The sequence below is a fragment of the Pseudonaja textilis genome, chromosome 6, assembly GCF_049901715.1.
Source record: "Pseudonaja textilis isolate UNSWEBS1 chromosome 6, rPseTex1.2, whole genome shotgun sequence".
Lineage (NCBI taxonomy): Eukaryota > Metazoa > Chordata > Lepidosauria > Squamata > Elapidae > Pseudonaja > Pseudonaja textilis.
The window spans coordinates 35,400,728-35,417,223 of NC_141995.1; the positions used below are offsets into that span (position 1 = coordinate 35,400,728).

Genomic DNA, 16,496 nt, shown 5'->3' on the forward strand with positions numbered 1-16,496 from the left:
AAGATAAGAAGAGAAAGTCTTGGTTAACTGGGTTAAACTCCAAAAGCAACAACTAGGGTACCCTGGAATTTATACTAGAAAAAAAAAGTAATATTCCCAAAGAAAACTCTGGAGCAGCGAAGGAGAGAGAAGGGAAAGGATTTGGGTTTTTTTCTCTCTCTCCCTTTCCCTATATTGACAGCTAAGAGATTTAAGCAAGAAATTGGAAAAACAATCCACTTTGACATTAATAGGCATTAAAGCTGAAAATAAAATGTCAAAGGGATAATAAAGATTTCTGGATACTTAAAAGTTTTTAAAAGCAGGAAAGAAGAGAAAAATAATAAAAGGGCAGTATCTGGAAAAAAGGGAGGAGACTGCCTGGAAGTAAAAGGAATCTACAGTAAAACTTTAACAAGACTTCTAAAAGATACATTTTAACTGAAATTTGGCAACAAAATAGTAGAACCCCAGGAAGAGAAAGTGGAAAAAAGAAGCAAAAAGAAACAGCTTGGGAGTATTTGGACTACTTGGTGATCTCTGGATTTTTGGTTATTGCATTTGAATGACTAAAATCAATCGGGTGGTTGTTTAAAACTGTTTAAAATGGCTCCACTTTTAGAAGAATTGAAAATGGAACTTTAAAAGTACAAAGAAGATGCACAAGAAGGAAAAAGTTCTTTTGGCTTCGTATTTCAATTTTTAGAAATGGAGATTTGGAACTATGAGAAACAACAAGAAACGCCTGCAGAACAAGAAGATTGGGATAAAGAAGAAGCCATCTTTAATGAACAAGTAATTTTATGTGGGGAAGAAAAAGGAAAGGGGGGAAAGAGAATGAAAAGTTTAAGATTTAAAAAAGCAACCAAAGAAAAGAAAAATAGTTTGAAAAACAAGTATAATATTGGAAATTAACAGAAGAGGGGAATACAGAAGAGAGAAATAGAAGTAGAGAGACAAGGGGGTAAAAGGGGGAGGAAGAAGAAGAGAGGGAAGAAAGAAAGAAAAAGAAGTTACAAAGGACAGAAATAAGATATAGAGAAACAGGGCCTATTTAGACATAATGGGTGAAAACTTCATTGTAAAGGGGATTCTGTAAAGGTACATAAGACTGTATTGTATTGTATTGTTGTATTAGAAATAGAAATAACTTTAGAAAATTTTAAACAATGTATAATTAAAATGATGGATAAAATAGTTATTGTAACCCAGTGAAATGTTTGTTAATAAATAAATGAAATAAAACGAATGAGAGAATTGAATTAGGAAAGGATGGGAACATTTTAATTATTTAATGTTTTATAAAATACAAGCGAAGAGGAATGGGGGGGGAATTTAATTATGGAAAGCTTATAATTGTTCCCAAAGAAGTATGATATTTAATTGAAAAGTAATGTTAAAGAAGTTAAGATTTTAATGAACATTAATATTAATGATAGAACTGAGTTGGGATGGAATGAGTGTTTTAATTATATATATTTATAATTTTTTTTAAAGAATATAGTGTGTATTTTAAGAATGTACCAAGCAGAATTCGAATGGAAGTTATGTATTATATTGAATGTTATAACTTTATGATATATATTGAAGCTTAAATAAGAGTTAAATGGATAAAACTAAAAGATATAAAGGTGTCATACTCCAGTTAGTAACTACAGGAGAAAATTTGTTTAATGAGAAAAGAGAATATGAAATTGAAACAGGACAGACAAAAAGTATAAATATAATGATTTGAATTGAGATGAGATAATCAAAATATAATTGAAAAAATTAAAAGAGGGGAAAAGCTATGTAGAAAATGTAAAACAGCAATACGATATGGAACAGAACATAAAAATGAGCATGAAATTGAATTTGTGTTTGTACAAAGAAGTGTAACCTGGGACCATGCTACTTTCAAAAAAGATGTTTTATTTGTATTATGTTTTTTGTGTGTGTGAAAACTCAAATAAAATTTACAAAAAAAAAAAATAGCTGCCAAAGTAGCATACAACTTGGCCTTTAGTTTCAGTATAATTCTTAAAATATTTATTTTCTCTTAACATCTTTTTTATCATTCTTGGCAGAACCACACGCTGGTTTTAGAATAGCATTCAACATGTTTGACACAGATGGAAATGAAATGGTGGACAAAAAAGAGTTCTTAGTGGTAAGTATGCTATATGTTACTTTTTAAAATTGTTACTTTCCTTTTCATAAATATTTTTAACATGTTTTTAATTTTTTTTAATCTTTTCAAAGGCAAAAGTATTTTTGTAAATAAATGTTACTCAAATTCAAATTCTAAAAGAAAAAATCTTTCATTTAATAATATCTATCTTAACAAATTATTCTCCCAAACCTTTATGTTATATAGGGTTTTTTATTCTTTGGTTCTTTATTTGAATCTTTTCTATTTGCCTATTGTGACTCCTTCATATTTTGATGTTGTTATGGTCAGTCGTGTCTGACCTTGGCGACTCTATGGGCCAGCTCTCTTTATATCTTTCAATCTTGCACTGCTTCTTTTTCTATGCTCTGCCTGATGTCAGCTTTGATAATATCCAGCCATAATGTTCTTAGGTGACCAGGTTTCCCTTTACCGCTAACTCTTCCCAACATAATTACTTTCTTCAGTGAATTTCCCTATGTGAGATGGACAAAATAAGTGAGACACAATTTTCTGATTTTCCTTCCTGTCTGGTGTTATGCACTCTAGTACTTTTTTGCTGTCCTATACCTTTGCTGCCCAAGGAATATGCAGGAGTCTTCTCCAGCACCACAGCTCAAATGAGTCGATTTTCTTCCTGTCTTGCTTATTTAAGGTCCAAGTTTCACAATCATAGGTAGCTACAGGGAACACAATAATCAAACCTACTTTTGGTTGTCAAGCTGATGTCCTTGCTTTTCCATATTCGACTCATGTTCAACATTGCAATCCAATGTTTTATTTCTGTGCTGCATTCACCACTGAGTCATTGGCAACCCTAGGAAAGTGAATTTTTCTATGCATTCTATCTGTTCACCATCAATTTCTATTTGATGTTTCCGTTCCATGCAGTAGTCGTGAATTTGGTATTTTGATGTTTAGAAGAAGACCAAAATTCTCACTTTCTTCTTTGATTTTCTTGATCAGATGTTTCAGAATTTCTGAGTAGAGAATTGCATCATTAGCATATAGAAGATTATTGATGTTTCTTTCTATACCCCAATTTTTAATTCTTCAAAATCTATCTTCCTCATGATTTCGATATTTCAGCATACAGGTTGAATAAGAAAATGGAGAGAATGCAACTGTGCCGCATTCCTTTTTCTATCTTAAACAAATCGGTGTCTCCATATGGTGTTCGCACAGTGGCTTTCTGTTTTGTGCATAGTGATTTCACCAATTTGACCAGATGTTCTGGTATCCACAGGCTTGTAGTGCTCCCCGTATCTTCTCATTATCAACACAGTTGAAGTCTTTCTTGTACTTGATGAAGCACATGTAAATGATTCACAAGATTTTTCTATGGTTCAGCCAGCACAGATTTGCAATATGGTCACAAGTGCTACAACCCTTTTGAAAGCCAGCTTGAACATCTGCTAATTCCCTTTCCATGGTTGGTGCTAGACATTGTTGTATAATTTTAAGCAGAATCTGGCTGATGCGAAGTATGAAAGCAATTGTGCGATAACCGGAACAATCTTTAGAATCATTCTTTTTTGGCAACAGAGTGAACACTGAACTTTTCCAATCATGTGGCCACTTGTTCATTTCCCACATTTTCTGGCACAAACCTCTCATGACTCTGGATATACAGGTCTCAGTAATTCTGCAGGGCTATTGTCAACACGTGCAATCTTGTTCTTTGGCAGTTGGGTCATCGCCTATATGATCACTTCTTCAAGACTGACCAATTCTATTTCTACTTCTCTTTCCTCATCATCCTGAGGCTGGGCCCCATTACTACCTGTGTACAGCTCTTCTGTATATTCTCGCCATCTGTTCTGGATGCCTTGTTGGTTGGACAATTTTTTCCCTTGCTTGTTTTTAATGATGCCTTTATGAGCAATAAATGGTGCTCAGGGTTTTTTGACTTGCATAAATGCGTTCCTGGCGCAACCCTTCCTGTAGTTCACTTCAAATTGTTTACATTGCTTATCCCAATAAACTTCATTATCCTTCCTTGTTGCCCTCTGGTAGTCTTCTTACTTCTTCCATTCGCCTGCTGCCTTGGATGCTTTTCTTTGCTCATGTATTTTGATGGTTTCATCTGAAGCCAGCTGCTTTTTTCCTGGCTTCTTGGGCAATATGTGTTCTTCTTCCATTCTAATAATGGCCGAGTGAATTTCCTGCCACAGTTCATCAGGTGTCTTCTCAGTGATGCCCAGTAGTTCAACCTTTTACCCTAATTATATATGTAATAGGAATTTTAGTGACATCAAACTTCTTTGGAGGAGCTGTCTTTTTGAGGGTGCATAGTTTAATCTTTGCCACCAACAATTCATGATCTGAGCCACAATCAGCACTTGGATTTGTCTTAACAGCAAGGACTGAACTGGTCGATAGTTGACTGCCTAGGACATAATCAATCACTGCAATCAGTGAGGTTCAAGCAGTGCATGTTCTGTTTGAATTTTGTATTCCTGATTCTAAATAGGTGTTCTTGGCAAAATTGAACCATATGATCACCTACATCATTCCTCTCACAGTGCAAAATGACCAGTGATGCCTGTCTCCATTTGTTTGCCAACTTTTGCATTGAAGTTGCCTAAAATGTAAACAATGTCATTTTGGGGCACTTGTTTCAGAGTTCCTTGGATAATGACATAAAAGCCCTCTATTTCAAGCTCTGTTGCAGCAATCATTTGGGCATAGATTTGGACATTGTAGTACGGAGGACTTGGCATAAATTCTGATGGTCATAATTTGGTCAGTGACAGTTGAGAAGCTTTCCACTGCTCTAATAAATTTCTTGCTTACAGTAAACACCACTTAATTTGCTTTCCTGGTATCATGTCCTGAATAATAGAGAATGAAATCCTTAAACTGGAAAAAGCCGTTTTCTGTCCGGTGTAGCTCTAAGGAGATCAATTTCCAACCTGATCATCTCTTGTTTGACAATATCTAATTTACCCGCTCATTCCTCTGAGATTCCATCTGATGTAGCTCTATACAGCGCAGACATTTGTTTCTACCACTGGCTGCTTCAGCAACTGGGATTTCTGTTATCCTACCATAAGGCACTCTTCCTGACATTTTTTCCATACAGTTCCTTGGTGAGTTTTTGTGGAATAGTGTTCTGACCAAGGCTTCCTAAGACAGTAACAATCACACGCTGTTCCCAAAAACCATTTTTCAATTATTGTTTTAACGGCTGTGAATTATATGCATTCACAGCCCGTAATGAGTCCCAAACAGTTTGTGAATAGCCCAACAGAAGTCTGCCACAGACTTTCAGGATAAGGCTAATAAGCACCCACCTTTATCTCCCTTGAAATGCTGCCAATGACTAAATTGTCAGTTAGCTATACAATGCCAAAGACAACACAGAGCTTCAGATTTTAAACCAACCAGAACGAACAAAGTTGCTTCCTGCAAAGGCTAATGTCCCTTTGCTCCTTCTTTATGTCTTATGGGAGGAGCCAATCATCTCCAAGCCTTACTCCCGAGTCGCCCCTTTTGTCTTAACTGTTCTTGCCTTCTGGCAGCTCTGGGCAAGCATGCACTGGGAACAGGCTCCCCCTTTTCCTCTGCCTCACTGATGTCAGATTCTGGAGGCTCCAGAGTCAGCACATAACTCTCAGATGGCCCTGGCCCCATCTCTGTGTTGGATGGAGATCCCTTGTCTGAGCTCCCCACAAGACTCCAGAACTGGCCCATGTTCCTCCCCACTGTCCGACACTGCTGCCAGCTCCACAGGCCACTGGCAGATCATAACAAGTAGATCACCAGATCTTTCTCCAAGCCTGTAACTCACTTTTCGACAGCTGCCCAAGGACAGCAACTTCTGCAGTCCTTGTTAACCTGGGTGACAACCAATCTGGTATGGGATTTCTTTTTTTGTTGACTCATCATAGTTAATAGGTTTGTGGATACTCTTAATCTGACTCCTTCATTGAGACCTGTCTGCCTTGGGTGACCCTTCTGGTATATTTCCTGGTGGTATAACTCCAGTGTAGTTGTCAGCATTAACAGAACACACAAGCCCCTCTCCCAAAGGGGAATTCCACATGGAGGGGCTTCATATGATAAAAAGTGATTAATTAATTAAGAAACATAAGGGGTGGTTAACTGAAATGCCTATGTGGTTGTGAAGCCTAAATGGGAGGGAAAGGGATGGGAGAAGAGGAAGGTGAACTGAAGAAGAAAGTTGAGAACGTAAGTAAAATATGAGACATAGGAGGAGCTTCTAGAGCATATCATTCTTCTTCATGCATTTTTCAAAGGTCAGTGAAATTTCATAAGTATTGATTCATACATTTCCCTATCACTTACTTCACAGGGTGTTTTTTAATGTCTTTAGAAGCCATCAGTTTGAAGGTACCCAGAATGGTATAGCAGGGGATAAAGATGAATAAAAATTTCCTCTCCAGTTAATAGACTGAGTAATTGGAATAAGTCTAATGCTGATCTGGCATTTTGAAGGTATGAAATGATAGCTATCTAATTTTCAGACACGAAACACAGGCATTTTATAGAACACTACTGTGAAATCAAAGAGGGAGGAAGATTATTATGCAGTTTCATCTAAATAAGAATGTTTGTGGTTCATATTTAAAAGAGCCTAGATGTGAAAGGAGTGTAAATTCCTTGACCAACATTATAGAACATGGGCTTTAAGAAAAACTCCCACAGAAACATTTAATGTAAACCAAAGACTTTTCCAATACCTGCTATTTTGCCTTTGACTGTAAGATGTAAAAGATCTTGAAAGGAAACTCTGAGTGAGTTTTTATGTAAAGGAAACCAATAAAACCAAGTCTACAGTATTACTCTTCATGATGATACTTATTAAGTCTCATTGCACAAAGAATGTGAAACATGATAATGTAGAGTTTATAACACCCAGAGGGCTTTGTATACAGCAAAACATTAAAAATTATCTAAATTAAGTTATCAATGCTTAACAGATTTTTGTCTTTTTAAAAAAACTGTTTGTTTATGTCATAGGTTTGAGGTCAGAGAACAGAGGGATTTTGTTCCCTTGATACAAGAGATGTTGTTTTGTCCTTCAGCTTTCAACAGTCAATCCCATTATTTTGTTTCAGACAATGTTCCTATGAAAAGTGCTCCTAGATTAATTCATGTTCACTGCTGTATTCTTTGGTATCCTGTAGCACTTCTTCTACACAAAAGGTTCATTTCCAGAAGATCAAATGAGCTTTACTGATGAATGCAACAAGATCTTCTTCCCTGTATCTGGTGTAAGGGAAATCAAAGCATGGAAGATTTTTTTTTTAAAGGTCTTTTTGCCTTTTCAATTACCAACACTCTCTTTACCTTTTTTTTAAAGCTAACCTTACAGTTTAGTCCGATGTGAGCTGTTTCAAATGTTCAAAGAACATATGGTGTAATCTCTTGGGTCAATGGTACAGAGTGCAGGTGGCAGATTACATGATGAAGGCTTCTACATTTAAGAATGTCTTTTCCTTGGAAAGCTAATATGCCAGATGAAAGAAATGATGCTAGAACCCTTGTTATTTAATAAATAAGTTTCTATATTTGGAAATTTTCATGAGAAAATAAACAGAATATGAAGTTTCACCTTCTATTCTGAAGTGGTATATTTTCAGTGGAACTGTTATGCTTTTAATGAATACCAATATTGGTACAAAGACGCCGCTGTTTCTAAAATCACAGTGTATTTGCTAGTTATCAAACCTAGTTATCAAAGTTATCATTAAGTTGTTGGGGTATATAGAAATATTTCAGAAGTTAATATAGGGTGAAGTTAGGCATTAAATGTTAATATTATGATTTTATCTATTGATCCCCATTTCCACAACTGAGTCCCTGGTTTTATATTTATTTGAAATTTAATTCCCAAGTTTAAAAACACAATTTCTTGCCTTGCATTCTCCCGTACATACAAACAAAATGCAAACCTTTTTTTCTCTTATGCACATGTACACATAATGATGTTGATAAGGTTGCTGTTATAGGGTTTTTATATTGCTTATGTTTTATTTTTAATTTTTATATTATTTATTGTTAAATTTGCTTGCTGTAGCTCTTACAACAGTGGGAAAAATGATAAAACATCTAAACAAATACTAGCAAAGCAATGAAAACAATAAAAGTTAGCAATAAAAGTACAATAATGTGAATTAAAAGATGGGCGGAGGGGAAGCAGGAAGCACAAGGAGGAGGTTGTGTCAGGTAATTAGTCCAGTAGCCACCTCCAATGTGGTACTCCCCTATTGAGACCCCAGGCCAACCAACAAAGCCAGGTCTTTAGGCCATTGCAGAATGATAGAAAGGTAGAGACAAACCTTGTCCCAGAGGGCAGGATGTTCCATAGCAGGGCTGTCAAACTCCCGGCCTGCGGGTCAGGTGTATCACATGCTGTACATGCCCATGCCTGGTTTAGCAAAGGGGGGAAAAGCCCCGATACATCACATGACATCACCGTGATGGCGTGAGTTTGACACCCTTGTTCCAGAGGGTTAGCACTATAGCAGAGAAGGCTCTTTTGGGTCCTGCCTCCCAAAGTTCCTTGACTGATGGGTAAGCCTCCAAGTCTAGCATGGGTAGGGATCATTGTTTATTGTTGTTTATTTTGCATTTTTATTCACTATTGTGAGATGAGAGGCCTTACAATTCAGAGCAAATCAATTAATAAAAGAATTGGGCAAAGGAAGTTAAGGCCACAACATACCACCTGATAGACTTCATATAATATTTGGCCCAGGGGTTTTGTACTTATGCTATAATATTAAGTGTAGCATGTCAATCGTGTATGTCTAGAACAGGGCTGTCAAACTCGCAGCCTGCGTGCCGGATGCGTTACGTGCTGGCCACGCCCACGCCTGGTTTAGCGAAGGAGGAAAAAAAATCACAATACGTCACATGATGATGCCATGACGACACGAGTTTGACACCCTGATCTAGAAGATTTTGATCAAGTTAATTGAATCGGATGCAAACCTAACAGAGTTGGTTCCTATTACTAATAAAAAAGATACAGATGATAGTTCTTGGAGGAAACTCTCAAAATCTATTTGCATGCATAATATCTAATGGGACTGTCAAACTTCATTTATTAATAAATTGAGATTTCAGTGTGCTGCTTAACATAATATTGAATTTGCTTTTATCTATGGGAGAATAGCAGTTAAAAGCTATCTAAAACTATTATATTAAAAATAAATATAAATGATATTATTTATATTATTCAGCTAAAGCTAAGGCTCTCTTTTAGTATACTGTATACCAAAGTATTATGACAATGGTCCATAAACATTACTAAAATAAATAACCACAGATTATAGAATTATTTTTTTTTCAGCTGCAAGACATATTTAGGAAGAAAAATGAGAAGAAAGAAAGAAAAGGAGATGAAGAAAAGCGTGCAATGCTGGTAAGGATTTTAAACAAATATTAAAGGATTTTTCATAATTCTTTGAATGTTGCTTTCAGTAGGATATAGGATAAGATTATTACATTTACAATAATAACAGCAATTGCACATTTTCTTTTTTGATGAATATGAGCCTTCATCATAGTCCAAACTTCAACTGAAACAGAAATTGAAGAACAAAATCTGATTTAAAATCAAACAAATATATTTTCAGACTGATGGAAATAAATCATTGTTTTGCTATAGCACTGTAAGCTGCAAATATAATCGTACCTGATTTGGATTAGGGAAAATGAGTGCAGTAATTTTTAGTATTGCTCTTCTATCTTTTTTTAAAGGGAATATGGTTTTGACATTGAAAATAATTTATTGGACAATTAAAACTATTAGAGCTGAACTCAAATTTACTTTATCAGCTATAGACACAATGTTTCTCACATGATTACCCCACTAAGGATTTTTCTAAACTGCAGGAAAATACTTCTGCAATTACCTTAATACTATTTGAAATACCATTTTAAAAAAACCTTTAAAATGTTTCCATCATCAGTAATAACCACCTTGCTTCCTTACATTTGTCTGTGTTAGGAAGTATTTAATACCTAATTTGAATGGTGCTTATAATGGATAATTATCTCAATAAAAATACTTTATATTTATCCTCCAAAGTCTTTGAGTTTTACTTAAAAGTAATTAATAACTCAAAAGTAAATTAGAGCCTGTTGCAAATGTTACATGGGACATTTGCTAATTTGTAATGTGCTTATCTTTCCAAAAGGTTTTTGCTTGTTTCAGAAATCCATCTTTTAAAAATATAAATGAATAGCATGAAGGGCACATAATAAGCCTCTGGAGATTTTTAGTGGTAACAGAAAAGGTAGACACACAAGAAATAAGTAGCAGGCATTATTAGATGTTCAGAAATAGATCATTTGTACCAATGAAGAACACTTTAAATAAGAGTATTTCAGATGTTAGATCCAATCTTACAATTTTTCTTTCATCTCTTCCAGCAGCTTTATTTTTTTCTTTGGAAGAGCCAGAACCAACCAAAAAGAAAGAGATTCTAATACTTTGTATGAATAATTGTGACTTCCTACAAAAAAAATTGAATGTATTTTGATAGGGATGTAACTCTGTTTTTTATTAGTCTTACATAACTGTATTTTTAAGGTCAGAATGTGATCTAAAGGTAATTAAAAATCTACATATTAAAATGTGGTTTATAACCTTAGCTATAAAGAATAGTTCATAATATTTTTTTAATGTAAGTTTGTATATCTTAGCTAATTGCTGATTTCTTTCCTTTTTTTTCTACTGGTTTTATTCTGAAATTCAACTCTTCACTAATGCTGCTTTACATCAGCAACTCCAGCTTTATGGGTATCACCGTTCTACTAATGTATGTATTGTAAACTTGTTTACTGATCTATAAACATTATATTTATGATACAAACATTATTTACAATACAGTATATTTGGCAATGATTAGATTCACATATTCGCTAAGCCAGAATGTGTTTCATTTGATTTTGGTTTAGCATTTGTTAATTCAGCAACTGAATCATATTCAACAAACTGTGGTTATATAAATTATGACTTTGCGTAATGTATAGAGCAATTCACTTTTAAAGCCCCATGCTCATTATAAATCAAGAGGAACTATATGTTGTAAGCCTAACTTGGAAATTTTTTGGTTCTATAATATTGAGAGAGAAGGACAAGATAGTCATTGTGTCTTTTTGTTTTATTTGTTTATTATTTATTTATGTAAAATATTTATATGGATGCCCAGCTTATTTCTCAGTGACTCTGGCAAAATTAAAACCCAGTATAAAAGCAATAAAAAACAATCACTCCCACCTCAACCTCCATTCCAATAACAACAATCAAATAAACCATTTTTATTATGTTGTTCACCAAGACAGCTCCAGATTTACTCCATAGGTGGACGAAAGGACCAAACTGGTGGGAGATGCAACAGCTGTTTGGTCTTCCATTTGCTTTTGATCTTCTATAAATATACTGGAAGTTTTTATTTGCATCCTGTTTTGCTTTATGCAGAAGTCATATTTAAACTTATAATCTGATTACTGTAGATTTTAAATATCTAAAAACTCAGGACAATGACATTTCTTGACCATGACTTAAAATTCAAGTCTTAGTATTTGTAGTGAGTGATAAAAATAATCATATATATGATGAACACAATACAGAAGCCTGATGATGGCAGATGAGATTCTGCCTAAACGTTGCGACAACTTTAAAAGCACAACTATAATGACGTGGGAAGATACCCGAACAAAGCTGAATACCATACATACATACATACATACATACATACAGTAGTTATATGCTCCCTTTGTATGCTGCCAGTTTAACTGAATTCACCATACCATGTAGGTAAATTTCAATACTACTGTATTAGGTTCAATAGTTAAGCTGTGAGCTTATTTTATTTAGAAAGAGCGAAGGAATATTCAGTATTAGTGTATATTTTAATTAACCAAATAAGATGAAAGAGGTCGGTAAAATTAGAACCACCCTTAGAATGAAGACTAGCTTGTGTAGTCTAGAAGAATTAGAGCAAAAGAAAGGCAGACAAGAGAAATGACCAGTTCAATTATGAGTTAATTTTCAGCAATTAATTTTCTGCTGTTAGAAACAGAGTCTTTTTTAGGAGCAGTAACATTCTTAAATAATATAATAATGAACCATTAAGAACAGAGCATAAATACAACTGAACTGAGTCAGAATAGAGAAACTTACTGTCATACCTTCATATTATTTATTACCTTCCCAGATCTTTGTCTGATGGATGCAGTAAGCATGCATTGCATGTGCCTTCTGATATGCTAACAAACGTTGGATGAAAATGAAGCATGTACAGTTGAACAAATACTAATTCTGTTTTGATCATATATGTATCCTGAACAATTTGCTGGATGTTGAGGCAGCAATAATAATTGGTACCCACCAAATATCAATCATTATCAAGGCACTGAGACATATAAAGACATACAGTTTTTCTCTATACAGTCAGTAGTTTAATAGGCTGACACAACTATTTGTTCTCTGAACCTGAATATTGCACCTCATATAAGAACAGGAGCGATCTGTTTTTCATTAAATGTCAATCTGAACAAAAGAATCTCAAGCCTGAAAAAATTAGGGCTGCTTTGATGAGTAGCAGAGAAGAACTATGTTTACATGAGGACCAAAGTTTTTTTTCTCCTACTCACTTAAAGATATATACAATGGAGCACCCCATTTTTAAAAATTTATAAATAATCAGTAATCATAAATCCTTTACACAGGAAGATCCACAGACTGAAGAGAGGACTTGCTAGTTTTTTAATATTCACTCTGTTGTCTCTTTTCCCTATATCACTACCAGTGGTGGGATGCAGCCAGTTCGCACCACTTCAAGAGAATCGGTTGTTAACTTTCTGAGCAGTTTGGTAAACTGGTTGTTGGAAGAAATCATTAGGGCAGAGAACCGGTTGTTAAATTATTTGAATCCCAACACTGATCTTGTTCAATCTCAATGATTCTTACCAACCATTTGTTCAATGACCAAAATAATGACAGGTTCCTGTATCCAAATGGTCTCGTGATTGCAATCTGGATGCTTGACAGCTGGCTCACACTTATAATATGAGCCTCCTGCAGCCACATGATTGCCATGTGTGGCAATGCAAACTTAGTTTTAAATTGAAATGTACATTCTCTTTCCTTCTCTCTCCCTCCCCCTCTCTCTCCCTCCCTCCCTCCCTCTCCCTCCCTCTCTCTCTTTCTCTCTCTCTGTGTATGTGTGTATTGAGAGGCTATGCTGGCTTCTGATGAATATTCTACCAGTATTTATTATTCAACCAAAGCTGTAATAAGAGATGTTACTAAATAAATAAAATTTAAAGTCCTTAATTTAATTCTACTAGATTATTTTAATAATTTTTTTAATCAGATGTATTTCACATCAGGCTCCTATCAGAAAAATGCATGGAACTTGTCAGTCATAACTGGCTGAAAGGTAAGCCTGTGCAAATCCTTTCTAGGCCAGGAAGAAGTTATAAAGCTTTAATAGCCTGAACATAGTTGTTTCAGTGATTTTAAGAAACATATTTCCTAGGTTATCCCACAGATAGTGAACTGACCATTTAAAAAAATTGCACAACCTGACAAAAGGCCAGTTGATTTTAATAAACCGTAAGGGTCCCTTTCTTTGGAATTGATACACATTACTATTTTTGCCCCTTAAACATGTGGGAAAATGCATAATTTGAAATTAAAAGACAAAAAGAAAATGTTCTTTCTAATTGTGTACATCTACTTAATGCATACTAATAGTCTTTCAGACTTCCTTTTCCATTTGTATGTAATTTAAAACTGAATGGTGTAGACAATTTTAAAAAGTTATTTCTTTTTAAGAAATCATATAATTGTAAAAGTATATGATAACTGAGGAAATGCTTCTCAGACTACTGCAAAGATATTACAGTGTACAGCTGTTCTTCCTGATTTTTTTCCTCCCTCCAACATCTATGCATTTTCAAAATTCTACAGGTACTCAAAACAGCTGGAGACGATCTTTTTCCAAGAAGCTATTGGGACACTCTGAGACGTAGCACAAGTCAGGCACTCTTTTCAGACCTCGCAGAGGTATAATAAAACCTCTGTGCAGCTTATAAATGCCTTTCATTGTTTTCCATGCAATCTTGTTTTTCCTCATTGTAAATATTCTGTCTTTAAAAATATTTTTTGTCTCCCTTTAGGCTTTTTTTTCCCATTTGTCCCTTAGCATTTCTTTGGTACCTGCATTTATTAAGGATTTATCATTGGATTCAGAGTGTTAGTCTTTTGAGCTAGGGTGTTTAATCTTCACAATGACGGGATTAATATTGTGTCTTGTACACCAGAAATATTTGATGCTTATTTACCTTGTGACATAAAAATCCATAAGCATAAATATTCTTCCCACATATTTAGAATTAGACTTTACATTTGAAGGTTCAGAAGCCCCCTCCTGAAACCTCTAGCTTTATTAGGGCTTCAGATCCTAGGATATTGGCCTAAACTGATAATCTTCTATGGAACAGCTGGTAATAAAGCTGCATCCAAGCTAAATTCAAAAATTTTGGAAACTTTTCCACATATATAAGCAGCCAGGAGCAGCTTCTGAAGAAGCAATGCAAACCTGGGTAACAATATAGTCATTTGAAAAGAGGTTTCTCCTTCTACTGGAAACCATCTGTAGAATAGAGTAGAGTAGAGTAGAGTAGAGTAGAGTAGAGTAGAGTAGAATAGAATAGAATAGAATAGAATAGAATAGAATAGAATAGAATAGAATAGAATAGAATAGAATAGAATAGAATAGAATTCTTTATTGGCCAAGTGTGATTGTAGCAAATAATAATAAATTCATATTTTTAACATAGCCTTGACAATGCAAAAAATGTTCTGACAAAGGAAAAGAAGATGAGAAGAAAAAAAGGAAACTAAATAATTCAGTCCCAGTTCATAAATAAGAACCCTTACAGCTTATAGAGGTTATAAGCTGCTCAATAAGTCTTGCATGAGATAATCACCATGTATGATCTTGTTCTTATATAGCGGTTGTCTTGATAACTTCAGTCCTGAGAAATGCAAGTTCTAAGCAAGAGAAAAAAATATTACTCTGCTCTCTCCCCTCTTAGAAGTAATGCAGAGCACTCTGCTACAAACCAGAACTACTGCAGTTTGCTATCAAAAACTACATCTGGATTCTTTCGCTTATGAAACTGAAAATTAATTAGTCATGTATGAAAAATCCATGCCTAGTTATTTACTACCAAACTTGTAAACAGTAAATTTAAATCAGAAGTTGTGAATTTATATTTTAATCTATAAAGCAGCTTCTTGTAATCCCAACTTTCATTCGTATTTGAGGCTTTTCTAGATAAGTAGTAGAAACATTTAACATTTTCACATATATAGATTTTTCTGAGACGCAGTTAGATTCTTAGGTCCAAAATCTGATGAACATCTAAAATAGACCTTAATAAATTTATTTCCCCAACAAATTCATTTTTCATTTTTTATATTAAATAAGCAATTAAATAAAAATCGTGATTTATCTTTTTAGGATAATTCAGTTTAAAAATAAAATATCTTGTTTAATTCATTTCACCACAATTTCAAACTGTTTTTATCTATCACTGATATATCCTTACATCAGTATGTTATCTTTGTTTAATTAAGACATTAACAGATTATATGATCTGTGAGCAAGATTAATTTTTATTTATTTATCAAATTTAGAAACTGTCTGTCTCACTTTCTAAATGACTCTGGGCAATTTACAAATACATTGCAAAATGTATTTTGTAAACATTAATATATTAATTACTAACCATATAAAATTAATGCAGTATACTAATTACTAACTGGTTTTGTAAAATATGTATTAGTTTGAAGGACATAATGATATTTTTAAATAAAATTCATTGTTAATATTTTGAGTTATTTTTGTTTCTAAAATTATGCATTGAATTTATTAACTGCTAATGTGTTTGAAGCGTGCAGATGACTTTACCAGTTTACACTCTGATACTACATTGCTGATACATTTTTTTGGAAAGAAAGGAAAGGCCGAGCTTAACTTCGAAGATTTTTACAGGTGACTTTATTTTATATTTTGAATATACATCATGTTTTTATATATGACTTATATTTTTGGAAAGTATTTTTCTGATCTTGAATAAAAAGAAAAAAAAATCTACTTGGATGAATTTGTTCCTAATACAGAAAAAAGACATTTTACCATGAAATGTAGAAAAGCCAAATTAAAGAGGATATGTAATAGACATTTTTCAAAAAATAAATTCAAATAATTATAGCAGTACTAAGAGGAATATGGGCCCTAGTTTTTAGCAGAGAAATTAATTATGTGAATTATTCATAGAGAATGAAATAAATAAGTGATTACAACCTACA

General features: G+C 34.0%; 1 protein-coding gene across 5 annotated transcripts in view; it reads left to right on the top strand.

The window, feature by feature from the left end:
• The window catches only part of MICU3 (mitochondrial calcium uptake 3), a 72,083-nt gene that overhangs the window by 37,329 nt on the left and 18,258 nt on the right, over nt 1-16,496 (top strand). For all 5 annotated transcript variants that reach the window (XR_015744134.1, XM_087936215.1, XM_087936213.1 and 2 more), the window contains exons 6-10: nt 2,046-2,128; nt 9,453-9,524; nt 10,891-10,926; nt 14,088-14,183; nt 16,079-16,179. Coding sequence is in view for 4 of the 5 variants with exons in the window: in XM_087936215.1 (XP_087792341.1) it covers nt 2,046-2,128; nt 9,453-9,524; nt 10,891-10,926; nt 14,088-14,183; nt 16,079-16,179 (388 nt within the window). In the remaining variant the exon portion in view is untranslated. The remainder of the gene's footprint in view (nt 1-2,045; nt 2,129-9,452; nt 9,525-10,890; nt 10,927-14,087; nt 14,184-16,078; nt 16,180-16,496) is intronic.